Source organism: Lepidochelys kempii, chromosome 21 (genome assembly GCF_965140265.1).
Source record: "Lepidochelys kempii isolate rLepKem1 chromosome 21, rLepKem1.hap2, whole genome shotgun sequence".
NCBI lineage: Eukaryota > Metazoa > Chordata > Testudines > Cheloniidae > Lepidochelys > Lepidochelys kempii.
The window spans coordinates 11770125-11797338 of record NC_133276.1 but is presented as its reverse complement, the minus strand read 5'-3'; the positions used below and the strand labels follow the sequence as shown (position 1 = coordinate 11797338).

General features: G+C 42.3%; 1 protein-coding gene across 17 annotated transcripts in view; it reads left to right on the top strand.

Annotated features, from left to right (window-relative positions):
• Window positions 1-27214, top strand: part of FKBP5 (FKBP prolyl isomerase 5) — a 51468-nt gene that overhangs the window by 14815 nt on the left and 9439 nt on the right. For 5 of the 17 annotated variants that reach the window (XM_073320497.1, XM_073320491.1, XM_073320494.1 and 2 more), the window contains exons 2-7: window positions 11090-11215; window positions 12630-12774; window positions 14589-14731; window positions 16169-16283; window positions 25305-25461; window positions 26669-26759. In XM_073320497.1, coding sequence (XP_073176598.1) covers window positions 11114-11215; window positions 12630-12774; window positions 14589-14731; window positions 16169-16283; window positions 25305-25461; window positions 26669-26759 — 753 coding nt within the window. In that variant the 5' untranslated portion in view covers window positions 11090-11113. Of the gene's footprint in view, window positions 1-3377; window positions 3520-4575; window positions 4593-11089; window positions 11216-12629; window positions 12775-14588; window positions 14732-16168; window positions 16284-25304; window positions 25462-26668; window positions 26760-27214 lie in introns of those variants that run through there. The other 12 variants (XM_073320504.1, XM_073320506.1, XM_073320507.1 and 9 more) reach the window with 6 other exon arrangements.

The following is a 27214-nucleotide window of genomic DNA, read 5'->3' as shown; positions in this document are numbered from 1 at the left end:
TGCAGTACAAAGTTGTGAATCTTTGAATTCAAATTCTGGCACATCTTAAAGTACATACCTGACTTATTTCCTTGTTTTTAATGGAATTTTGTTGATCTGAATTAGAGATACAAACGCTTAAAGGTACATAAAGAAAAATGGAGTTCCAAAAATAGTATGACTGTAATTAAAAAAAAAAAAAGAGAGAGAGAGAGAACTTTTTTCTATAGAGGCCCAAATGTAACATTTGGGCAGATGCATGGCTAAGATTGAATTGAACTTTATTTGGAGCTGCCTTCGTGTCTCTAATTCTGAAGTGGTTTCAGGAAGAACACTATGTGCCTTCTTGGGAACTGAGTCAGGTCTCAAAATAAATGACTAATGAAGTAATACAGTACTAAAGATTTCTTTTTATCAGATTTGCACAGCAAGGCTAGTGGAGAAATCTGTTGCTTAATAGCAACCAAGTAGAGTGCAAATTATTTTATTTATTTCATTGTTGTTGTTCCAATACAGATCTGAAACCCTGCAGCTGCATAATTTGGTTTGGAAGACAGAGAGCCAGTGTCAGGTTTTAAAAGGTTATATTTTCTCAAATCCAAATTGCAGTTGGTTACGGAATCAAAGACAGTTTATCTCTGACTTCACTCTGCAGAGAATGTAACTGTAGGGGCTGTATTACAGGCATCTTAAAAAAGCCTGTCACCAGGGGGGGAAAATCACTTCTTTCCCTCTGTCCTGGTGTATGTCAACATTTTGATCAGTCAATTTTCTTTAAAAACAAAAAAAATCCGCTTTCTCAATCAAAGGCAGGCAAAAACACATTAAACGGTGAAGGGAAACTTCAGCTGTTGCATCCACCCCCTTCCGTTTTCATTATCTAATCAACACACAGCTGCTTAATTACTTGAGTGCCATTTAATGGACCCTGTGTACCTATAGCTACTCTGCTAACTGACATGGTTGTGGTTTTAAAGGGACCTCTGCTCAAAATCTAGTCAATTTCAAAAAAGTTACAAGTAGCTTGAGGTCCTGCCCCTGACTCCCTCTGTCAGTTTACTTTATTTTATTATTGGGGTTTCGCAGACTTTTTTATTTAAAAAATGTGTTTGTCTCCCATGTGGCAGTGTGAAGGACATGCTGGGGGCCATGGTTTGTTGTGGGAAGCAAAATTGTCTATGCATAGGAAAGAGTGAAACTGGCTATACAAAATGCTGCAAAGAGCACAAAGAAGAAGAAAACTATAGATATTCCTCTTATTTTCTCAATTATATTAATCTTCAGTGACTTGTACTAGTTGAAAATGTTTGACAGAATTGTGCCCTTTTTTAAGGTTGATGGTGTCCCTTATTTAATAATGCTGCACAGAAGTAGCAAAAAAACCTTTTTCTTTAGCCTATGGGAAATAAACTGCAGGAGATCTGCATTCTTAAAATGTTGTTCTTGTAATTCGGTAAAGGCAAGCATTACAATATGTTTGGATGAGCATTTGAATTAGGCTCTGTAATACTCTCTTTGCACATTCTGAACTTAAACCTGGCTTTGAATAGAAGCTGGTTTTCTACATACCAATGTGGTGGTTTGTTTGTTTTTAACATAGTTTTTCTTTTGGGGAGGGGGGGTGCATATGATGTGGCTTTCACTTGGTTTACAAATAAAATGGCTCATAATACAATAAACATGGGGTTTACAGATTCCTTACTTACTGAAATAAATTTTTAAAAAGGCTACCAAATGATATTCCCCCCTTAACAGCTTAGGTTAGGTTCATGGTTTAAAACTATGCCCTCTATTTACTTCTTTTTTTAAGTAAATTATGGTTTAGGATTAAGAATCCCATGAATTTATTTTTATATAGCAGTTGGCTGTTTGCTGTCATAAATTCCTGTCATGTCTATTGGCAGTTTCCCTCCCGTAAAGGAAAATCATTATTACTTCAGACAATTCCAACTGTTATATTGTGTTAGGGTGAAATCTTTTTTTGATTTATATATGTTTTTATGGCTAGACATTTTGTTCCTTTTTTTTCTTTTAACATAAAGTCCTTTCTTTTTTGTTCATACAAACACCCAGCGGAGATTTACAAAGTCCAGTTTCCATTTGGAGCTTGAAAGAGTCTGGCGTGATGATTTCTAGGAAGTGTGAATCAGGACTGATGTCATGTTTGTTTCGTTGAAATCCTAGCATGTGTAATACCTGTCTGTCTTCATAAGGTAGATTATACAGCTGCATCCTGTCCTCAGCTTTGCATAACCTTCTGTACACTGGATGTTAGCAACACCTATTTAGTGCAAATGGCTTGTAGTAAAATTCCACTTGGTAGTAAACACTTGGGTGGTAGCTGAGGGGTGGTTCGAAGAAAAACAACTTTAAGAAGGTTCCACTATATTTTTTAGACGGCCATTTTTTCCATGACAACATATGTGATGCCACATGTCTGGCAGTGGCTTTAGACAGTCTGAAAAATCATCAAAGTATAGAGGAAAATTTAAAAAAAAATGTCTGCAACCACAGAACATGGATGTAGAGAACATTCCAGAAAGTTGCTTCACAGCTGAAAATTGTCTTCTATCGTGCTTGTAATGATTGCCCAAGATTTTTCTAAAACAAGAGCCGGAATTCACTTCTGTACATATGGCTGTTTCAAAATCTGGATAAGAAAAGCATTTCATAGTGGTGACTAAATGTTCTGGATTCTAGGCACACGAGCACAGGCTTGTAATCTATGCCTATTGTGGCCTGCTTCATTTGCCTGGGTGCGTTGATTACCATCATTCTCAGACTGGAGAGTTGAAAATGTTAAATGAAAGCCAATGCTTTCCACTGCTCACACTAATGTGCTGGATTATGTTTGGGGAAACAACAGATTTGCAAGAATAAAAGATGCAGAAACAAGTTCTGCTTTTGATCAACTCCAGAATTCACAATGATTTAGCGGAGTTAAATCTGAGGACTGCAGTCCACACGGGGTCCTTTTTGGCTAGACCCATTGTGACTGGGTATTACTGTGTGTTCCTGCTTAATGTTCAGTATACGGTAGTCCAGGCGCAACGTGTTGATTCAAGGGTGGAAGGGACAGCCTTAACTCTTGTTTTGTTTAGTTAGGCAGATCCTTATTCTTTCATATTCTGTGAACTTGGTTTATATAGTCACACTTGACGGGTATGTTTAGACCTCAGTTTTTTCTTGTTTTTTTTTTTAAACTTGTTTGTTGTTGCTCCTACATTACAGATTGTGTGCCGCCAAGTTAAATTTTCAGATAATCTTTGTAATGGTAAATAGCTAAAAACAAGTAAACACCCTCCCCACTCCCCTTTTCTTGAATTCCTAAGCAGCTTTGTGCCCAATTGCAATGGCTGTACAAAGTAAATGTTAACTGTTTTTTGTATTCCCCACAGGAAGCCATTTCCCAAACAGTTTGTTTACCAGCTGATTTGGTGGGCCGTGAAGCAGGAAAAGAGAAGGGTGTGAGAGAGACGTTAATAGAATCTGGAGGTTAAAAACTGAATCAAAACTTTTGGTCTCCTCAGTTTAAAAACAGTAAGTTAGAATGTGGGGGGTTTTTCTGCATGTTTGCATTCTTCTATCTTAATAGAATCATAGAATATCAGGGTTGGAAGGGATCTTAGGAGATCATCTAGTCCAACCCCCTGCTCAAAGCAGGACCAATCCCCAACTAAACCATCCCAGCCAGGACTTTGTCAAGCCTGACCTTAAAAACTTCTAAGGAAGGAGATTCCACCACTTCCCTAGGTAACCCATTCCAGTGCTTCACCACCGTCCTAGTGAAAAAGTTTTTCCTAATATCCAACCTAAACCTCCCCCACTGCAACTTGAGACCATTGCTCCTTGTTCTGTCATCTGCTACCACTGAGAACAGTCTAGATCCATCCTCTTTGGAACCCCCTTTCAGGTAGTTGAAAGCAGCTATCAAATCCCCCCTCATTCTTCTCTTCTGCAGACTAAATAATCCCAGTTTCCTCAGCCTCTCCTCGTAAGTCATGTGCTCCAGTCCCCTAATAATTTTCGTTGCCCTCCGCTGGACTCTTTCCTATTTTTCCACATCCTTCTTGTAGTGTGGGGCCCAAAACTGGACACAGTACTCCAGATGAGGCCTCACCAATGCTGAATAGAAGGGAATGATCACGTCCCTCGATCTGCTGGCAGTGCTCCTACTTATGCAGCCCAAAATGCCGTTAGCCTTCTTGGCAACAAGGGCACGCTGTTGACTCATATCCAGCTTCTCATCCACTGTAACCCCTAGGTCCTTTTCTGCAGAACTGCTGCCTAGCCACTCAGTCCCTAGTCTGTAGCACTGCATGGGATTCTTCCTTCATAAGTACAGGACTTTGCACTTGTCCTTGTTGAACCTCATCAGATTTCTTTTGGCCCATTCCTCTAATTTGTCTAGGTCCCTCTGTATCCTATCCCTACCCTCCAGCGTATCTACCGCTCCTCCCAGTTTCGTGTCATCTGCAAACTTGCAGAGGGTGCAATCCACGCCATCGTCCAGATCGTTAATGAAGATATTGAACAAAACCAGCCCCAGGACCAACACTTGGGGCACTCCGCTTGTTAGCGGCTGCCAACTAGACAGTGCTTCAGAACGAAAGGTATCAAATTCTGCAATACTGGCCCATGTTAAATAAAACGAACCTTTACTATTGTCGCTAGATAGAGTAGAGAATGAAACACGCCGCTATATCACATTACATCTAAATTTTTATTCTCCAATTGAGAATATGTTTGACTTTGAACACATTCATGAGTTCCTGTGACTTCAGTGGTCCTTAAATATGCGCTTAAAGTTAAACATGTGCATAAGTGATTACTTAATAGATGTGCGCTGCAGGGGATCAGGGCCTATTCAGGAAGGAGATGTCTACATTGATGTAATTTGATTATCCCTTCCTTTGTACCTGTTATGTCTCTCCCCCACCTCCCACATATCAGCATTCCATTTAAATTAATGGCATATCAGGATGTGTGGTACATTGAGTAGCTTAACAATTGTGTTCTATCTAGATGTACAGACCATCTAGAACAGGGGTGGGCAAACTTTTTGGCCCAAGGGCCACATCTGGGTATGGAGAGCCATGAATGCTCATGAAATTATGAGGTGGGAGGGGGTGAGGGCCCTGGCTGGGGGTGCCGTCTCTGGGGTGGGACCAGAAATGGGGAGGTCAGGGTTCGGGAGGGAGCTCCAGGCTGGGACAGAGGTGTTTGGAGGGCAGAAGGGGGTCAGGGGTGCAGGCTCCAGGTGGCGCTTACCTCAAACAGCTCCTGGAAGCAGCAGTGTATCCCCGCTCCAGCCCCTACATGGAGGCATGGCCAGGTGCCTCTGCTTGCTACCCAATCCGCAGGCGCCGTCTCTGCAGCTCCCATTAGCCATGGTTCCTGGCCACTGGGAGCTGCGGGGATGGTGCTTGGGGTGGGGGCAGCATGAAGAACCCCCTAGTTCCCCCTACATGTAGGAGCTGGAGGAGGGACATGCTGCTGCTTCTGGGAGCCGTGCAGAGCCACAGCACGTGTGGAGCGGGGCAAGCCCCGGACCCCACTCCACGTCAGGAGCTCAAGGGCCGGATTAAAATATCTGAAGGGCCGGATGTGGCCCCGGGCCATAGTTTATCCACCCCGATCTAGAAGCTGCCAAGTAATTTATCTTTCCACTTGGCTTTAATTTTTAGGACCTTCCAGGAATATTTTTTGACAGTCTGACATTAAACTAACAATATCTTAGTCTTGTAGTCAAAGTGGTGGGAGAACAGGACCTGGTTAGGATGTGAGTCTGTCAGAATGCCAGTTTCCTTTGTCTCAGATAATTAATTCCCTTCTTTTAGCCAGAATACACATGGTCCCACAAAAAAAAATGTCAGGCTTTGACATCTCAAAGCCAGTTTACTAGACTCTGTGTAAGCGTCTCTTTCTCTCTGCCAGAAGACTTAGTTAAATGCTCAGTGAGTGGCAGATTTTCTGTCATTGCTTGTTTCAAATGAATGGAAAACGTGGATCATAGCAAGCTAGACTGGCTACGTTTGTGTCTTTGAAAGGACTGCTATAAATTGCAGATAAGCCTGACCAAAGCACACCCTCTTTTATAGCAAAAGACAGTTTCACTACACAGGGGTTCTCGGGCTCTTTCATAATGTGGGCCACATTTTAATAGAGAATCTTGTGAGCATCTCCCCTCTTGCTTGCTGTAATGCAGACCACCTCCCCTCCTATTCACAGTTGTATAACATCCCTGTGGTGACGACAGTAATTGCTTACATAAAAAAGTAATACTGAGGATGTACTGAATGTGTTTTTAATAGTCTCTTAATGTGATTGAGCAACTGGAAATAAAGAGAGCCAGCATCTATTGACCAACCAGTTCTCGGCAGACAGGCAGCAACTGCTGCAGTCCTTTGGCCATGGTTTCTGCACTAGACCGTTGATCATTCTTGAGATTAGGCTGGCCATAGCCTGGTGATAGAGGTTGGTATCCGGGACTGATTTAATAAATGATCTCCTTTCAAATTCTTCTGCCCCTGGTTAATTGGTTGTGGTGATGGGAACTGCCTGAACGTTGGCATTATGTAGGCAATAAGGGAGTGCTTATTCTGTTGTGATAGGTGCTTGTTGGAACTGTGGGAGAGCCCAGCAGTAACTTGCGGGCACATGGCAAAATTGTCCAGTAGTTTAGAGCACAGAACTTCGAGTTGGGACTTTGGGTTTCCATTCCTGGCTCTGCCACTGGCTCGTTTTTGTAACGCTTGGCAAGTCACATAAATCTTTCTGTACCTCATCATCCACACCAATAAAATAGGACAATGTGTAACTGCTGGCTTGGGGAGTTCTGAGGCTTTGTGATATTTGTAGAGAATTTTGAGATCCTTGGATGTGAGTGCTGTAGAACGGTTTATAGAAGCTGTGTAGAGAGAGAAAAAGGCTACCCTCTTGTTGGCTGGGGTAAGTACCCCTTTTTTGGGATGCAGTAGGGTTTGGTTGGTAGCTTTTTTGTTGTTGTTTGGATTAATATCCATAGCTACAGATGAGCTCTTAAATACTGAATAAACCTTATGGTGGATGCCCCAAGGGAAAAAAACCCTTCTCAATTAAAACTAAAAAAAAAAAAGAGCGAGAGAGAGATATAGGAGTGGCTTTGCCCTAACTGATTCTTTGAGTGTATAGTGCACAAAATATTTATAATTTAAAAAAAAAATACAGAGTATAAAGATGAATATCACTGGAAAAGAGAGCTCTGAAGGAACACTGTCAATCTAAAATGCAATCCGTTTTTTAAAAAAGTTAGATAATTTCACAGTTATATGTGCCACTAAGTCCCTCTGCTGAGGTTTCTGGCTTTAGGACATTTAAAGATTGTTGTTTTTCTTTTCCCCCTGTTGCAGCCTGCGAAATCCACAGATTACAGAGGAAATTAAATAAACACCTGCTTTTTACTTTTCTGTTTGTTTGTTTGTTTATAACATGTATTTAACAACACTGTCTCTAGTCAGTTTCCCCTGTTAGCATGAGTTCAAAGTCATGTTTGCCTTTAAAGGTGGATGTATCCTTACCAAATGATTTCTCTACTTCTTAAACCTGAAAACTCCATTTTCTGTTTATAAATCCCTGAATGACTGATTTCTCCCACTGGTTTCTATTAGCCTCAACCCCAAAGGCAGTGGGAAAGTTTCACCATTGTAACTAGTTTAATAGATCTGTTTTATGTCTAAACACAATTGCTTTCTAGTTCAACGTCATGCATTTCCTTGATTATGCATTGCACAGCAGTGCAGCTACCAAAATAGAATAATGATTTTAAGGAAATTGCCAGGAAATATTTTTAAAACTTCAGGCAATTCCTTTCTCATCAGGGGGGTATTGTAAAACATGTGTCCTTGATGGAGAAAATTGCCTTATTGTCAAAGCCTCAGCCGGTTGCGCAATGAGTCCAGACGAGCACGGTGTTTTTGCAGGGCGGTCTGTGCTTACACAAATTCTATCCTCCATCCTTCTGACCTTGTTGCCAACTCACTGTCACTATTGTCTCATGCAGCTTGCAAGATTTGGTATTTTTCTTAAAGCTCCAGCCCCTGTGGTTCTGCACATATGTGAGAATCTCATCTTTCTTTCTTAACAAGGGCAAGTTTTTAGCCCTTTTTTGTTGCAGTGAGAACCACAAAACATGACCTGATGCACCCTAAAGGCTAATAAAGAGCCCCACACTTATTATGGTAAAAAACCCTTATGATTTTTTTTTTTTTTTGGCAGGGCATGATTCATGATTTTTGAACTCTCCTCCCCCTCTACCTTCCCCACCCTGAGTGGTGTGTTCTTTCAGGTAATGTCCATGTCCTGTATCTTTTTCAACGAGAATTGTTTGCAGCAATGGACTCCAACAGGAAATCCAGCTTACCAGGCGCATTGGGCCCTGTGTGTCTCTTCTCTGCAATCCCCATCTGAACTGTGTGTTTAAAAGACAAACTTATTTTAGTCTTTCTCTGAGGCCTGTAGTCTGTGAGCAGTGGAAAGCAGAGGAACATGGAAGAGCAAAATGAAGGAGGTGGAAGTGGGAAGAGGCATAGGGCAAAAAGAATAATGTGTGGTGAGAAGAGATACCAGATCGAGGGGAAGGAAGGCAATATTGCCAGCCCTCAGTGTTCAAAAATCATGAGTCAGGACCCCTGAAATTGTGCGATTGGCTTAACAAATCATGGGTTTTGAAACCAAAACAAAAAACATGGGGTTCTTTTTATTTGACTTTTGGCTTTTGAACCTTTTTGGGTATGTCTCTGCGCAGCTGGGGGTGTGATTCTCAGCCCAGGTACTCAGACTTGCAGTAGCTTAGCTTGACCTAGGTCGCTGAAAGTACCAGTGTGGCTGTCGTGTCCTGGGCAGCGGCTCAGGCTAGCCATCTGAGTCTAAGCCTGCCCAACCTCCTACATCCAAGCATGGGTGGCTAGCCCAAACCACTGCTCATTCTGTAGCATCAACACTGCTATTTTAGTACACTAACTCAAGCTAAGCTAATGTGACTCTGTCGACATGTTAGGAATCACACCTCCCAGGTGCAGTGCAGATGTACCCAAGGGCACACTTCAGTCACGTTGTCAAGCTTTTCTCTGCAGCCATGTGGGTTAAACCCTATTCTAAAAAAAAAGCTGAGATTTGTATGTAAGCAGAGGATTCCAGGAACTGGGGCTTAAAGAAAAATACCAAGTGTCTTGAGACTTGTTTTACTGCGAGTGTCAGCAACACAGGGAAAAAGAAGAGACATTGACAGGACAAAAAGGGGGAGCGGTGGGTCTTAAAAGGCAACAGTCATGCAGAGATTTTAGGATGTCAGCTCACTGGCACAAGAACTATACTTCCCTGCATGTCTGTACAGTGCTGAGCATATTTTGGATATAGATCTCAATTTTTTTTTCAAAAAATGAGATGGACCAGGAGGATGGGCAAGAAGAAACAACAAGGAATCTGGGGTGGTGGTGCTGCTTTTAAAAATAGCTTTTGGTTTTGATTTTCCAAAGACACAGAAAATAATCCTCTATGGGAAATGGTTGACATATACTGTGGGCGTAAAGTAATTTGCAGTACAATGCACAAAAAGGTTAGTGTTCTAAATAACTTTCTCCGCTTGTGGGCCCTGAAACAGCTCCTCGGTGATCGGGCTTATTTGGTTGATGGATAAGAGGGAGTTTGCACATCTATGGTTTTCCATGCCCTTGTAAACAGAAATGTCTACCTTTTAGGGAATGAAGGCGTTTTCTATGTTACTTGGCATCTTGATCAGTAAACTTAACACGCATGCTGATCACCTTGTGTTTGGAAGCTTCGTGGTCACGAGGACGCTGGGCTGGTCCAGGCTGTATGTTTGTCTAAAATGTGTTCCTCTCTAAGATCCTGGAAGAAATGGCTAGTGTATCTCTGACGGGGGCAGTGCTTGTGCCTGTCTATTACAGTTGGTCAGGAGGCCGAGACTGTCATCCATGCCTTTGTCACCTCTCTGCTAAGCTTCTACTATAATGTGCTACTCTTGCAATCTAGGGATGCAGAACACAGCTGTCTGTTAGCTAACCGGAATGGGACACTTGGGGCATACAATTCTGGTGCTCAGGTCTCTGTCCTGGCTTTCTGCTCTGCTTGGGTTCCACTTCAGCACGTCGGTGCGAATCTTTCAAACCCAGAATTGTCTGGAGTTCATCTGCCTGAGACTCTTTGACTTTTTGTCCCATCATAGGAGTTGATTATCTAGCTCTTGCTCTGGTTCCCTGGTGTTCAACCTTCCAGGGCCAATGGCAAAACTCATCTGAGGGTGTTCCTTGGATTGATACGCTGATTTGTGATGTCACAGTGTTGCCTCAAAACATGGCAGTGATTGATTGACAATGACAGAACATAAGGATGTGAAACCAGGCTAACTTTATACCTCTCTGTGACTCCATGTATTGAGTGATTGTGTGAGGTTATCACTGATTTCTATTGCTAAAAAGATCCTCAAAGAATTAACAAGACTTTTAGTAGCTGAAAACCCATGCTGTCACACAGGTGTAACTTGTATTTATTAAAAACCAAAAATGGCTGCAAACTTAAATTGGACAGGAACAGACTACCAGTCCTACTGATGATTGAACCTGGTGATATTCTATCAAAAAGAGCTCTCCACCATGCTTGTAGCTGTTTCATCACTTCACGCTGATTCAACAGACATTTTAGGCTGCCGAGTGACACTCCTGGAATCCTCCTATAGAGATGGCAGTGGTGGTGAAGTCATACTGGCTATTCAGAGGAAACCTTGCATGGAGAAATCTGGCTTTCATTGACTGTTAAAAAGTTGTTCCCAGTCACTAACAGTGCAATGGGAGATCAGATTGGTCTAGTCCTGTTTGCGTATACAAGGCAGATTCTGTGTTTTACGAATTTTCTTTTTAACAATTCGTGGCTTCTGTCCTCCATGGAAAGGGATGTTCCACTTTGCATATGTAGACCAGTTTTATGCTAATAGATTTTCTTTCCTGCAAAGGTCAAATGGGTCAGTGCTCTTGTACTGGGTGCCTTAGAGGAGCGTAGACCTGTGAAAATACAAATTGCAGTTGAGCGTGGTGTATTGTATGTGTTTTGACAGCATCTGTGCTTATGAAAGTAGACAATGACAACTGACGAGGCCACAAAGAATGAAGAAGTCCAGACAGCAGCTCTTGCTGAACAAGGAGAGGACATCACACCCAATCAAGATCGAGGGGTTCTGAAGGTGAGGTCATTGCCAAAGCTAATGGCACATTTCAATAGCTGCTACACTCCTAATTCAGTGACTCTAGAGCACGTACACATCTGTTAACTGTCTGAATGTTAGTGGCATGGGTTGTCTTACAGCTTCCAGCACAATAAAGCTGAGATTTTTCAAAGTTGTGTAGGGGATTTAGTTGTCCAATTCCCTTTACAAAAATAGCAAGACGTAAATGGCATGGAGATCACAACTGCAGTACAGATATCAGCCTTCACTGTGAATTTCACTGCTAGTGTTTGTCTAATCAGATCTTTAGCAGTACATCCATGCAGTATATGTATGTATTACTCATAGGCTTTTCCCTAGATCTAATTTCTATTACTTGGGTCGTCTAGTCTGCTGCTCAGCCCCTTTTCCTACTGGAGGCAAATCCAGGATTGTTCCGCAGTATATTTTCGAGGGCTTCATCCTATCTGTTGAATATAACGATTTCCCCAGTGATATCTCCTCTGCGCACATTCCCCGCTCCTTTTAGCTGAAGAACTGCCTTCTCCAAACAGTAGCATAAAAGAATTTTGACCAAAAACGAATGGAATGATTTTACCCCTATGGATGTGGCATTCCACTGGCAGCAAGTAAATATTATTTTACTGACTAGATTCCTAAATATGGTACTTAAACACATCCCTGTATAATTGTAAAGCCTCTATAGCTCTCCCTATTGTGGCCTGTACAAATCCCTATATATGTGATGGGAAACAACTAATGCTATTTATTGATTTTTATTTTGGGGGGACAAATTTAATAAAAAGGTTATTTCAGTCATTACCTCTTTAGATTTCTGCCATCATGAGTTGGAAGACAGGGTTGATCTAGAGATCTGGTTCTTGCAGAAGATAGCTTGAATAGCCATGGCCATTGGGAGGCCGAATCAGCATCCCTAGATCGCCATGGAAATAAAAACGTGCTCTGAAAACGTGCTCTGGGTTCAAACGTGGCATAAAAAAAGAATCTTCCCTTGAATATACTTGGGAAAGCTCAGCAATTTTACTTAAACACTAGATCAGAGGTACTACTTAAACTGAAAAACAAGACCGTGTTGTTGTGCTACCAACTATAGGCCTGCTGGCTAGTACGCAACATTCATTGGGCTTGTTCTCTGGGATTGGGACTGTGCAAGGAACTGTGAGGTGGGTGTTTTGTTGCGCTGCTGGAACCAATGAGGCTGGGGTGCGCCAGCTGTGCCTTATTATTCAAAATATGCTTTGTGTTCTGGGAGTTTGGAGTTGTTGGAGAGAGGAGCTTAGCTGCATGGTTGTGTCTAGAACCTAGACATTTGCCTAGAGTAGAAAAGCTGTGGGACTCCGTCAACTGAAGCCGCCTGTTTGTTGAAATGGACTCTTCCCATCTTCATCCTAGTTGTCCTTCTCTCTCCTAGGTTGTGAAGAGGCCTGGTAATGAGGATAAATCCCCTATGATTGGAGACAAGGTTTATGTTCACTATAAAGGAAAGCTGGCCAATGGAAAAAAATTTGATTCCAGCCGTGACAGGAATGAGCCATTTATTTTCAGTCTGGGGAAAGGTAAGGAGTGAAATGGAAATGCAATCTCAGGGATCCAAAGTGCATTTTCTCTGGATAATGTCAGTTTGTTGATACATAATTCTATTGTTAGAGAGAGCTCATGATTAAGCGGAATGAACACAAGACTGGGAATAAGGAAATTTTAGGTTGTAATACTGGTTCTGTTGCTGAGTAGATGTGGCTGTGCGTGATTGTCACTGTGTGTGTCTGTTAAGGGCCCCTGGGGTGTTGAGATCATATTTTATAGGCCCAAATTTCCAAATGTTTCCTGCTTTTGGGTGCCTCTGGAAATCTGACGGTAGGTGTCTAATATCTAGCAGTTTACATTAAGTCAATGGTTGATGCTTGTGCTCAGCACTTCTGAGAATCTGTCTGTGGGTGCTCAAAATCCGATCACAATGGAAATATATATTTCCTTCCCCTCTCATTTTGTGTGCTGCTTTACCCGTTCCTGCTGTCCACATAGTTATAGCCTTTTGCAAAATCATAGAGTCATAGAATATCAGGGTTGGAAGGGACCTCAGGAGGTCATCTAGTCCAACCCCCTGCTCAAAAGCAGGACCCATCCCCAATTAAATCATCCCAGCCAGGGCTTTGTCAAGCCTGACCTTAAAAACTTCTAAGGAAGGAGATTCCACCACCTCCCTAGGCAAAATGGATTTTTAAAGTGTGCTTCATGTTGAGTGTGACAGGATTTGAACTGCATACCTGCCTATTTGTATCTTTTGCAGCCAGTGGTAACCTTTATACCCCCCAGCTTGAATAATGACTGAAGAACTCTCTCATGAAGTTTTAGAGTTCCTGTTGTCAGGCAGATGTCACTAGTAACATAAACGTGGGGAGAGGGGAGAGTATAGCTATATTGAATTAAAAATATAAAGGCATTATTTCTAATTAGAATGCTTCCTTTTCAAAGCTCTTATGAGATGTCAGCAGACCTTCAAGGCAATTTGGTTTTGGCCTGCCTGAGCAACAAAGGGAGTTACGCTTAGACAAATGAAATTCTACCTTCTGTTTGCTGTGTGGCAGGTTGAGAACAAAAAGGAATTGTTTTGGAGTACATGGTTTTTAATTATTATTATTATTATTATTTTAAATTAAGGACCACCATTTACTAACGGCCTCTATTTACTAAGATTGCATTCCCCTTTATGGCCCTTAAGCTTACAGAATGGAAACTTTTGCTCCTGTAACGGCTTACAGCTTCAAAATCCTTCTGTAGAAAGTGGACAGGAGAACATGGAACAGACTCCTGGACTGTGAAGTTTATGTAACTCTCTCTATAGAATTTGGGGTATTAAGCCAGAAGAACAGCTTAGTGCAATAGTCCTTCCCTCCTAGAACTCTGTTGTAGGGCCTTTCATGCAAGCTTGTGGGAAACTCGTGTGGAGCTGCCCTCCACTCCCAGGGGGCATCAACACACCCTTTGTAGCCACTCTGGCCATATCCCCTCCACAGCCCCACTCTAGCACCTAAATAACACAGAGTGTTATGCAGGCTTTCCGTGTTGGGGTGATGTTCTCCACTAATGTGGAGGGGGCTGCAACAAGTTTCCATGACCGACTTTTCTGACGTACGCTTCAGTGTGTCCCTAGATTATGATGACCACTGGATCTGATGGATTCCTTGTAGTAGTTGAGTTGTGTAGCTGTTGTGACTCTTATTGTATTGGTTTCATGACCACAAGTAAAGACCGTAAATGCACAGATATAGCAGAGCGTTTGAAAAAAGAAAACGGACTGTGTCTAGGACTTGTTTTTGGCAATTTCATGTTATAAATCATTCCCCCGTATTGAATCATGTCCTTCTCTTAGGCCAGGTAATCAAGGCATGGGACATTGGGGTTGCCACCATGAAGAAAGGGGAGATCTGCCACTTGCTGTGTAAACCAGAATATGCGTATGGCTCGGCTGGCAGCGTCCCGAAAATCCCTTCCAATGCAACCCTCTTTTTCGAGGCAAGTATGTGTAAGAGTGTTGGTATGGAAACTCCCTCCCTTGGGACATGCTGTTGAAAACCAATCAACACAGCAGTTGGCTTCTTGAATTGTTTTCCCCCCACCTTCAGCAACTCATGCCCATGCTTTCTCAGAAATATACGTCTAAACTAGAGAAGCAGAGCCCAAACAGGATCTGAAGCTACGAAGCCCAGAAAAGAAGCCTTAACTTGGAAGCATATGGAAAACACCTGCACAAATAGGACCCAGACTCTGTTAATTTTCTGTGGGGGGGGGGTGTTTGTACATCTATAAAATAGGGGGAGGGCAGCTCAAAAATGTTTTCACATCATAAAAATCCATTAATACCAGTGAGCTAAATCAAAATAAGAGTTGGCATGGAGCAGCTGTTGGTCAGCCAAACTGAGCACATTTTGTACGTGTTTACTTGGCAAAACCTCTCAAATAAAAGTGTGCAAAACCCAACAGAAGTAAAGCATCTTTAGTTAATTAAGGCTCAGATTGTCCCAGCTCTGGCTGCAATTAATTGCCTTGGAGAGCCACTGGCCTCAGTGTGCCTGTTTTCATTGTCAGCAGGCTTAATGGCCTCTTTCTTAGTGGTGCTATGTCTGGCCAGCAGAGACCGAGAAGGGCAACAGAAATGATTAGGGGTATGGAACAGCTTCCATGACTGGAACTGTTTTGCTTAGAAAAGGGATGAGTAAGAGGGGGAGATGTGATAGATAGATAAAATCATGAATGGTGTCAAGAAAGTGAATAGGGAAGTGTTGTTTACCCCTTTACAGCATGCAAGAGCCAGTGGTTACCCAATTAAATTAATAGGCAGCAGGTTTAAAACAAACATCGGGAAGTATTTCTTCACACAATGCATAGTTAGCCTGTGGAACTCTTTGCCAGGGGATGTTGTGAAGGCCAGTAATATAACTGGATTCAAAAAAATAATTAGATAAGTCATGGAGAATAGGTCCATCAATGACTATTAGCCAAGATGCTCAGGGATGCAATCCCATGCTCTGGGTGTCCCTAAACCTCTAACTGCCAGCAGCTGGGAGTGGATGGCGGGATGGATAACTCAATAATTGCCATGTTCTGTTCATTCCCTCGAATGAACATCTGGCATCGGCCACTGTCAGAAGACAGAATATTGGGATAGATGGACCATTGGTCTGACCCAGTGTGGCCATTCTTATGGTCTGTTACCTAGGGCAGTTTTCACAGAATCGCACATCACTGTTTGAATTACATCCTTACAGGATTAGTATGCTCTAGTTTTATTCTTTCTCTGTGCTACTTTTCAGATATTATGCACATTCCAGTTTTTAATAAATTGGACCTGTTCCCTACCTTAGAGCTGGCTTTTATGGGCTTCTTCCAGTTGTCAGCTGAATTGGTTTTCCACATCTACGATCAACTGTTATCTTTTATTTATTTATTTAGATCGAACTTCTTAATTTCAAAGGGGAGGATTTATTTGAGGATGGAGGAATCATCCGGAGAATCAAACGGAAAGGGGAAGGATACTCCAACCCAAATGAAGGAGCTACCGTAGAAAGTGAGTACCGGCTTGGCTGCCCGAGTAACTAAACTCACCTTAACAGCCAAGTGCAAATGAAGCCTGTGTAATAGCATTTCAGGGGATTTGCAGCACTGTAGCCATCTCTGACGATGAAGCAGGTTGACAGGGTTGTTTCTGAGGAGTGCTGGGAGAGTCATCCATCATCTGTTTGCCAGTCTATATTTTGTACCGTCTCTGTGTGACCAGATCAGACCCTGCAGCTGTGCCAGAAGGGGGTTCCTAAAGCGAGTGTTCTAGCTCAAAGACTGGAGTGTGCCATTTGTCCAATAGAACACAAGGTATCTATGTAGAGGACACTGGCCATGGTTTGTGTGGTTTTGTGTGAAGACAGGGTGACATGGGAGGGGGGAAGGAGGAAGTCGAAGAGAGAGGCAGTTAACTCTCAGCCTGAGAGTGTCAGCATTTAATATGTTAACACAATTCTTCCTTCCTTGGCCAATCCAGAGCCACTGACTCATAAGGGTTTAATGGAAAGCAGCTAGGTGCTGATGAAATGACCACTGAGGTATAACTCAGGCTTTTTTCTCTCTGAGTCACCCTGGTCCTCATTTTGTCGACGGCCCCCTCTGGCTTTGATAAACAAACCAATACTAAATTGTGCAACCAGTTCTCCTTAGTTTGATGTGGAAACTTTGAAGAAAATTCGGCATGTACGGTATGAGTTCTGTCTCCTTGGTTGTCTTCCTTTATTCATTAATTTTTTTTTTTTGAAGATTTTCCATTCTCGTGTTGCGGTCTGAAAGCCGCTGTAATGCAGTAGGGGACCAAGTGTGGGCTGCTTTGTATATCCAAACTCTGGATTTTCTTGTGTATATGTGATTAAAATCACCGCCTCTATTTAGCTACTACTGTAGCTTTTACTTGAGTCCAGTATTTATTAAATGTTACAGGCATGCATGTCTTGGCCTAAACTAGGTAGCTTCCTATTTTCATAGTCCTTTACAATGTTTGGGTTGCATCTATAATACAATTAAGGCTTTTCTTTCCCTCTCCCTGTGGCCAGAATACTACTGCTACCTTTGGATGGCTACTACCTAGTAGGCATAGATTAATGAGAAGGGCCTACTGAAGTCAGTACTGTTCTATGGGTTTAATTGAAGTCCTAATCTGGCCCAGAAGCAGTGATCTGAAATCCCATTCAGATTTCTTATAGCACTCTTTCCATCAATATGATGGAGTAATTATAGCTTCTCTTCTAAAGCAGCTATTTGATGTGGAGTGGAAGGATGAAGGAAGCCAAGTTTAAAGAGAACAATTGAACCATAGAATTAGAGAGAAATGGAAGCCTTGGCCATTTGAATGGCTAAATTGTACATTTAGGATTAGCTGGTCCCCCTTCTCCCTATGTCAGAGCTTCTGTACGGTATGAGTTTATGAACCTTTTTGGGACGGGAGAAATTGATCTGAATTGTCACATTCAACTTGTTAAGCCTATTAATTTAAATGTCTAGTCCTTTAGCGGGACTGATTTTAGAGAGAACTCCTTTGGACTCTAATTTCACTCTGCCTATGGAATGTTTTGGGTCATGGTTATGTGTACTGAGAGAAGTTTTGTGTAAAGTTTCAAGCTTGCTTTATTGTACCTAGAGGCCAAGTTAAAAAAAATAAATCAAAGTAGATACCAGTTTAATAGTCCTGACTGCTGCATTCCTTTTTATTGCTTATGTTTTGGTTTCATTTAAACATCAAAACCCATTATGCTTTTGTGTGCTCAGGAAGTTTGTAACGAGACACACAATTATGTTTATTACACCACAAAGTAACAAATAGAACAAAGCACTGTTCTTATTTATTTGTTTTTAATCGCTAGGAAGTGGTTTGATTTGTCAGAAAGAGGAAAACCTATCAATTTAATCAGCAATTTGGCTCTTCCTTAAGCATAGATTCTAGGGCCAGAAGGGACCATAGTGATGATCTAGTCTGACGTCCTGCATAACACAGACCATAGAACGTCCCGAAATAATCGCTAGAGCAGATCCTTTAGAAAAATATACAATCTTGATTTAAAACATCCTGATATAGCAGTTCTTTAAAGACTCCCTCAGAGTGGTGGTTAGTAGTGGGCCCTTCTCATGGCACATGATTATAAATCCTCCTTTAATTTTTTTTTAACTATTTAAAAAGTACACTTTCTTCTTAGCTTATTGCATTAATTTGGACACAGGCATAGTCATGATAGTGGAGATTAATGCCCTCTGAGGCAGTTTTGCATAACACATGCAGCCTGTGCAAGGCAGAGGTCAAGAACTGTTTACTAATCCTATTCCCAAAAGTTGCGCTGTGCTAGCAGTTTGGTTCGGAGCAAGTTACCAATGTGGCCTTCAGTTTCATTCTGATCTAACGAGCTGCCCAGGGCCTGGGTTTCCTTAAATGTGCTTTAAGGACGGGGCACATTTCAGACCTGGCAGCCTCTTAACAGTATTTTGGTTGCTACCATGCTGTCTGTCTGTCTCTCCCTCTCCCTCTCTCTCTCTCTCTCTCTCTTTCTCTGAGTGTCCCATTCTAGACTCCATATCCGGCACAAGGTGGTAGGATCAGACACAGGTAGTGGGATTAGGATGGCACAAAACCAGAGGAATAGCAATGATCTGTCATAATAATCTATTTTCAACCAGACAGCAGCCACATTTTCACTCTTAAAATATTTCCATTGAGTTCTAGTAAAAACCCAGTGTTAACTCAGAAACTAGTACAAAGGTACCTGCCATCACTGCTATAATTAGACTGGAGGAAAACGTGCTTTTACCAGAACTGACATCTCTGGGTTGGATTTTCAAAGGCAATGTAATTAGCTTGAGTTATAGGGCATAATTCAGAGTCCCACTTCCTAAGACACAGCCTAGAGTAGAATTTTTGCATTCTAGCTTTTGTTACAGCCTTTTTTCTGTTTTAATAGGAGTACAAATTGCAGTCAGCACATCGGGTTCATGTGCCAGCCACATTCAGAACACAGCGTTCTGTGCTCTTCAAAACAAAATCGCTCTAGGCACTGAGAGAACAATAAGTCAGCGCTGCAGCTGAAGTGATGTTCTGCAGCCGGGCTGGGGTTTCTTGCTGTGTTCTCCAAGTGTAACTGTATCCAAACGAGCTGCTTTAGATACCTCTTAAATGCACTTGGAAAAACAGAACAGGAGACTTTCCTGTTGCCGTTATATTTCCATATAATTAAAACAGAATAAAATTACTGTGCTTGAATTCATAGCAAGTCTGTGAAAGGCCAGCTGGAAGCTTCATGCCATCCTGTCTGTTCTATTCTTAAAGCTTGCACCTTAGATCACTGTCTTCGCATGCTGGCAGAGGCTGGCAACAGATTAACTGTGAATGCCATACTGCTAGAACCAGGACTCTTACATCAAACTCACAGAATTATTCTGGTGAAGGCAAGGATTTGGGAAACTGGGAGCGCTTGTTTCAATGAGCCTTCTTTTCCCCCTTAAGGCAGCATGGAATTGGAGTAGCAAGGAGCTCCCTCTCCAGCTCAGTCTCTTGGCTTATTCCCGACAGTGATTCCTGCTGGTTTCAATGATTATAATAACCTGGATAGCCCCATTATTGTGCTTGGTGTTTACAGGCAATAGCAGGCCAGATCTCTGCGCCAAAGCAAAGGAGGAGGGAGGCTTTATGTGGTACTGTAAGGTTATCAGGTTACTTGTTTTCAAAATGTACACTGAGAATTGCTGTGGGAGTGTGTGAGGTGCACTGTTCTTTGTTAAAGCAGAAAACCAAGGTGACTTGGCGGTAATGGAAGAGTGTAGGTCAGGAGTCACCGAGCTTTCAGCAAGGGCTGGCTGGGATAACAAGGATTCCTTTTCACGAAAAATGGAGGTTTCTAAATCTGTTTATGTTCCCCCACAGACCTTTCGAACCCTTTTGCAAAAAAAGGCGTGGGGGGAGGGAGCAGATTTGGAGCTAGGGCTTGAACCTGGGTTTCCCACATACAAGGAGAGTGCTCTAACCACTGGGCAGTTGGCTATTCTGAGGGGCGGTGTTCCCATCTGTCTCTTGCGCTCTCTTTTTTGGACCCGAGAAACCTTCCTAACTAAAGTTTCGTTAGAATTGATACGTTTGCGCAAAGAGTTTCAGTTTCAAGGAATTGGTATTTTCCCACAGAAACATTTCATCAAAAACGTCCTGACCAGCTCTCCTCTCTCCAATGGGTGCCCTTTCATATTATTCATATAGGGGCCCTCGTTCAGCAGTGGGATAAGCCAAAAATCTGTGATTTCCTGTAGCTCTGTCTTGTGGTGTAGGGAACTGTGATGTTTAGTGGGTTGCTCCGACCAACGAGGAGTTCTGTCACTGCCTGTCCGGTAACTTTGGGTGCCTTTATGCTGTGCAGCGTTGGTTCAAGGCCCTCACATTGGTAGCCTTCCCACAAGCAAAAGGTCTCACCCTAGCTTCTACCAGCCTAGTTACTCTTTGCAGGGTGATACCTGCAGCCCATCCAGTCCCGAGTCCCCCCCAAATCTGTCCTTCCAGGGTTCTTAAGTACGAGACACTTGGACTTTTTCTCTCTGCTTTGTCACCCCCCCGTCCCCTGCCCCCAGGCATGAAACCAGCCACCCTGACACCAGCTTCTTTTAGGATGTGTGCTCCACACAGTTTGCACACCAGAGACCTGATTGGGTAAAAATAAACAAAAAGTTTAGTTAATAAAAAAACCCCAGATTGAAAAATGAAATTGTCAGGGAAGAAAATAAACTGAAAGACACAACCTTAGGCTTTACACTTCCATATTAAATAAAATCCCTTTTCAAATGCAAGTTTCCTGTTGCTTGGGAGCTGTTTCCCAGCGTACCCCTTGACCTGAATGACAAACCTCAGACACAAGCCTGCTTTTTAAAAGGCTTTTTTTCTCTCTGTCCATGGTGTTTTCATGTTTATTCAGAGCGGAGGAAATTCCCTCTTGACTTGATAGCTGAGGATGTCTGTGTCTTCCGGTTAACTCCTAATGGTCCACCATTGTCCTTTCCTAGGCTGCACAATCAGCCATTTCTTGGAACTGGGTAGTGTAAACGCCTGGTTTGGGAGGTGCCCCTCCCCGCTTAACTGCTCCCAGCCCTGCTGCGAGGGGTAACGAAATGTTGTAACACAGAGTATGTGCAGGATTTTGTATATACACAAATACCTACGTTCATAACCACAGTCTGTATACGTATCTCATAGTGACCCCCCAGTTCAGAACACGGTAAGTGTTCATAAAATACAGCTTGCAGTCAGTTGGTTCAGCTGTTGGTTTTGGGGAAGGTTCAACCTTACGTTCTCCCCTTGGAGTCTCTTGACCCTGATCGTCATAGGACCTCTGTTACCAATTGCACGAAACTTGTCACGCTGTGCTTTCTAGTTCAGTGACTGGACAGCCACGCACTGGCCTGCTCTTCTAGTTCTTAGCTATAGATGACCGATGCAAGACATGTCCCGAGGCTGTTAGGCAACTCCAGAGCGTCATCACAATCCCTGTCCTTCTCTGCAGTATTCCAGGTGCAGCATCAGTGCTAAGATGTGGCTTTGTTAACCTGATAAAGATGCATATATCTCTCTCTAGTGATCGCATTTTGTAAAAGTTCCAAACGCCTCTAACTGTGATTAAATGGAAACTGGATTAGTCATCCATGTTGTGGGCTGGAATTTCCCAAAACCACACAACCGTGCAGATGCAGCGATAGCACCAAGAAGAATGGCAGGTTCACCCAGTGCTCAAAGACGGATCTGTCTCATCAGAAGGCTGTTTAACTGCTGTGTGCTGAACTGGGGTGGTTCCTGCCAGGCAGAGGGCACAAAGCAAGATAACCTCTGCATGACAGAGGTTTGCCAGCTCTCTACAAGAGAGCTCAGTAGTTCTTCCTGTGTGTCATTATGTTACTCCTATTTGTCTGTTTTATCAACCTCTGACACTGAAATGGATTCTCCTTCAGGTTGTCCTGGAGAGCATTTTAGTTTGATATTTTCTCTCTATTCATTACCACTTGTAGTAACTTTCCTCGTGGATTGTATTTTCTAAATGGACAACCTACCCTAAATTCTCAATTACTGAGGGACCATCTTCACTCATTGCTGTATTTGCATTCCACAACCAACTCTCTGTATAACATTTCCTGAGGGATGTATCTGAATACTTGGATGCTAATATCTAAACTGTATTCTTAAATTTATTCACCTAAATTTGGGTCATTTCTGATTATGCACTATATGTATCTTATGACTTTAAAAACAAACTTTGTATTTGTGGATAATCTAAGCACTATACTCAGATCTATGGACACTCTTTTCTTAACCTGTGTACTATATAATTTTTTAACATTAGCTTTAATAAAATGTAGAAATCTGTTAGCCCTTATGGGAAACATCTGAGCTGGTGCAGCAGCACCTGTGGAAAATGCCTGCAGAGTGTGGTGCTGATTTAGGATCACGAGAAATATGTGAATAGAACCAGAGAGTTTTAAAGATTGGGTAGGCCCATGGAATAGACACGGTTGGTCAGATGTTGGGTAAAGAAACTTTTCTAACCTGTTTAAAGATCAAAACTAACTTTAATTGGCTCGCTCTCCCATGGTACCAGTATATTCCAGTTAGGCATTATGTTTCTCAGTTTTCTATATAAAACAACGTTCCTAGAAAGTTAACTTTTAATAGACGTGATGGTGACTGGTCAATTAAACAAAAATAATTAATTATATCCATCTTTGCAGACAGCTTATCCTAAGTGCAAAAAAAAAAAAAAAGGCCACGCTGGGAAAAGCATCTGGATAGATAAATTATCCCAGAGGAATGGGATTTGATCTCAGAAAGGGGACAATCAACCTCAGTCTGTAGCATGATAAAATAACATTTTTTTCAGCTTCTGTTTCAGTGGCCTCTCACACCACTCAGCTTAAAAATATGTGTGACTGAATGGGGATAAGCGTGGGGGGAAATTGTGGTGAAAGAAGAGATTCTATGACTATATGGCAGCCGGGTCTAGTCATTAGAGCATTGGGATGGTTTGTAATTTGGTTATTTATTACCAAACCTCCCAGAGCTTCCTAGCCAAAAGTGGTCCCACGAAAGGAAATGAAGAATTACTCTTTCATCTGCTGGGAGCTGCTAGGCTACTGATAGCCTCTCACTGGAAAAAGGAAATTAGTCCAGCTGTAAAGGAAAGGCTAAAAAATGGGGGGTGATTATGGAAAAATTAACGCACACATTACATATCCCTACCCCCCCTACCCCAAATAGCGGTACACCTGTCCAACTTCTTTGAACTTGAACATTTGTTAGACACGCCTGGTTTGTTAAATGTGTGTGATCAGAGATTTCAGTGGACTTAATAAAATGATCAGAAACCACATGTAGTGGGTCATGTGAAGATGCTTACACCCTATGTACCATATGGGACACCCTACGCCTATTGGATAGAGAGACCTGATTGTTACATTCATGTATGTTTCTCCACACAGAAGCTCAGAATTGTAATGATGATTGTTTTGTCTGATGTTTACCGGTCAAGGCTTTATAAACCTGTTAAAACTGCCTAAATCAGTAATTTTTCAAAAGTGAATAGCTGAGCACCAGTTAGCACTGAACAGGAATTATACCTGGGTCTACAGGCTGTAAGTCAGTTTCCTTACTCAGGCCAGGGTCCTGTTGACTTCAGTAGAACTCGTATCTGACTAAGGATGGTGGGATCAGACCATGAGCAGGCTGCCTATTGAAATTCTCTAGAGGAGAGGTATTAAAGGAAAACACACCTTCAGTTACTTTCCCATTGCCTTGCTTTGCAGTTCTTCTGGGCAGGGGAGAGGGGAATGTTGAACCTCCTCACCACCAGAAATGTGGGCCACATGGTCAGTAGCTGGCTAGATTTTACATAAGCAGGGAGGAGCTGAACTTTCCAAAACCCAAGGAAAGCGAACGGCCATGTTGCATATCTCAGTGCAGGGTGTGTACTACATGAAGACAGAATAGGAATATATCCCTGAACAGTTCTAAAGCACCCCTCGCTGTAGTGACTAGGCACAATAGTATGAATACACTTCTCGTTGTTGAGAATCTGCAAGTTGAAACCCAGTCTAAACTAATGACAAGTTTCAGAGTAGCAGCCGTGTTAGTCTATATCCCCAAAAAGAAAAGGAGGACTTGTAGCACCTTAGAGACTAACCAATTTATTTGAGCATAAGCTTTCGTGAGCTACAGCTCACGAAAGCTTATGCTCAAATAAATTGGTTAGTCTCTAAGGTGCTACAAGTCCTCCTTTTCTTTTAGTCTAAACCAATGTGGTTCTTGAGTCTCCAGGCTTTACAATTCTTAGTAACTTTTATTTGAACTTACAGGAGATGTTGTGGGTGTTGGTACCACTTTGAGAGCACAGAGCACGTGAATCTTAAACAAGCAGGGAGTTCATGCTTTTTCCATAGTCTACAGATTCAGCCTGTCACATTTTGTTCAGCTATGGGTTAGGGACAGCTTTCCCCCCCAAATGTTAAAGATATTTTCACAAGAAATGATTTTCAACTTTATATTGCAAAAAAACGAAAACACTTCTTTTCCCAGATTGTAGTGAAATTTACACAAAATCACTGACCACTAATAGGTACTCCCTTGTCTTAAGTGGCCACTTTAAGTAATCACCAAGATTTTTAGCAGCATTGTGGTAACTGTTTGAGAGACGACCTGGGGAGTAGGCAGCAAACTTTTTAAAGACAATTTGGTGGTTGCTTACAAGAGGTTTCACTTTATGTATAAACAAACATGGATGCTATAGACAGGATTCTTCTTACCTGTAGCCAGAAGCTGCATACTGTTGTCACCTGAGACTGTATTTGTCTCTGTCTCAAAATAGAGCTGGGTTATTCCCTGAAGATTAAAAAATGTTAATCTTGTACTTTAAGCTCTTAAGGGCAGGGGACAGTGATAGAAAAACAAAGTCTTTAATTGTGCAACTCTGTCGGCCCAGTGAAACTTTTCTGGCAATTTTGTGTGCCTTCCTTGCATCTCTTACTCTGTTTTGTTTCCCTGCAGTCCACCTGGAAGGATTTTGTAGTGGCAGAATATTTGACTGCAGAGATGTGACGTTCGTTGTTGGAGAAGGGGAAGACCATGACATTCCAATTGGAATTGACAAAGCTCTAGAGAAAATGCAGAGAGAAGAATACTGTATCTTGTACCTTGGACCACGGTAAGAAACTCTTTTTGCTCTGGGTGAGCAGTATCTGTCTCAGCATCTTGCAGACCATCTCAGTAGCAGACTGTTACTGAAAAGGATATGTTTCTTTCATAGGATCTTCTTTACAAATGCCCACCCCTATGATCTCCTAGGAGCCACCAAACCTGTAAACTGATAATTTCACTTTCTGGAAAGTTTGACAAGAGCATTGTTGTACCTGTGTGAAACTGTCTGTTGAATAGATAATCACATCTAATTTGGCTTTGTTCATAGTATTCATACAAGCTGTCACAAACGTAGGATTAAGGAGAGTTGAGTTGTGAGTGAGTGCTCTTGTTCAGATATTTGTATCTGAACTATTAAAGGAAATGCACCCATCACCATCAGTGCAATCCACAGCTTGTTTTTGTGCAGCCTTATAGCTTCCGCATATTACATAGACCAAAATCACATGCCTTGTGGTTGACGATAGGAATATCCACATGCACCCAAAGCATCCTATGATCTAGCATACCTTCATTTTGCTCTTATGGAATAAAATCATCCTATCCTGACATGTTTAAACGCTGGGAGAGGGTTGGAATGGCATCCAGTTACTGACATAAATTTAGGCCAAAATGACAATCTCTGGTTTGCAGGGTCAGGTGCCTACATATGGATTTAGGTGTTTAACTTTAAGTAGCCTGCCTTTCAGAGGCACAGGAAAAAGAGCACCGCCCTTGAAGGGTGATACTAAAAGAAAATGGAAATATACAATTAATTGAAGAAACAGCAGAGCTGAGTAGAGTAGAATCCTAGAATATCAGGGTTGGAAGGGGACCTCAGGAGGTCATCTAGTCCAACCTGCTGCTCAAAGCAGGACCAATCCCCAATTTTTGCCCCAGATCCCTAAATGGCTCCCTCAGGGATTGAACTCACAACCCTGGGTTTAGCAGGCCAATCCTCAAACCACTGAGCTATCCCTCCCCCCCAGTACGGGTGATGCATCCCATCTGAATGCCAGGGGAATAGTATTGAATGCAGTCCTGTTTCTAAAAACAACATTGCCACTGACAAGAAACTTGGCACAGTTTCCTGTTCAATGTCTGGCTTGTCTCTAGGGTTTGGTGTGTAGCTCCCCACTCGTACCTCCATGTGTGCATGAATAATAAGAATATTGAATGAAGTGCCTGATCACACACCCTTTCCTCTGACGCTTTATTTTTATGTTGTGTTTCAGATATGGGTTTGGCGAGGCAGGGAAGCCTAAATTTGGCATCGAGGCAAATGCTGAGCTTGTGTATGAAGTTACACTTAAAAGCTTTGAAAAGGTGAGAATAGAATTTCTCTCAAAACACAAACACACACACACTTTCAAAGACTACTGGAAGCTGTTCTGCCCTGAAAGCGTTTAACACTGTGTATTTGGTGTGGCTGTAACGCAGCCCTGGTAAAGCAGTTACAGCAACAAAGATCTCGGTGTTCTTAATTTGTTCTCCTATGTTGGTTTGTTTTATTTTTTTGGATGCGTTTCAAGACTTGTTCCTTTATTTGTTCCTAGGCCTGTTCTCTTTGTACTTCTTTTTATTTTTTTTTTTAACTGGGCTGCAGACAAAAAAGTTCATGTCCTGCCAAACTGCTCTGAAAGGAGGGCAGGGCTGGGCTGCTGAACAGGCTGCGCCCTCTTTGGGAGGCTGGAAAATGTGCCCGTGTTTGTACAGTGCTAATGAAGAACAAGATGTACATGGGGTGGAGCAGATGCTGCCAGGCTCTGTCCTGGGGCATG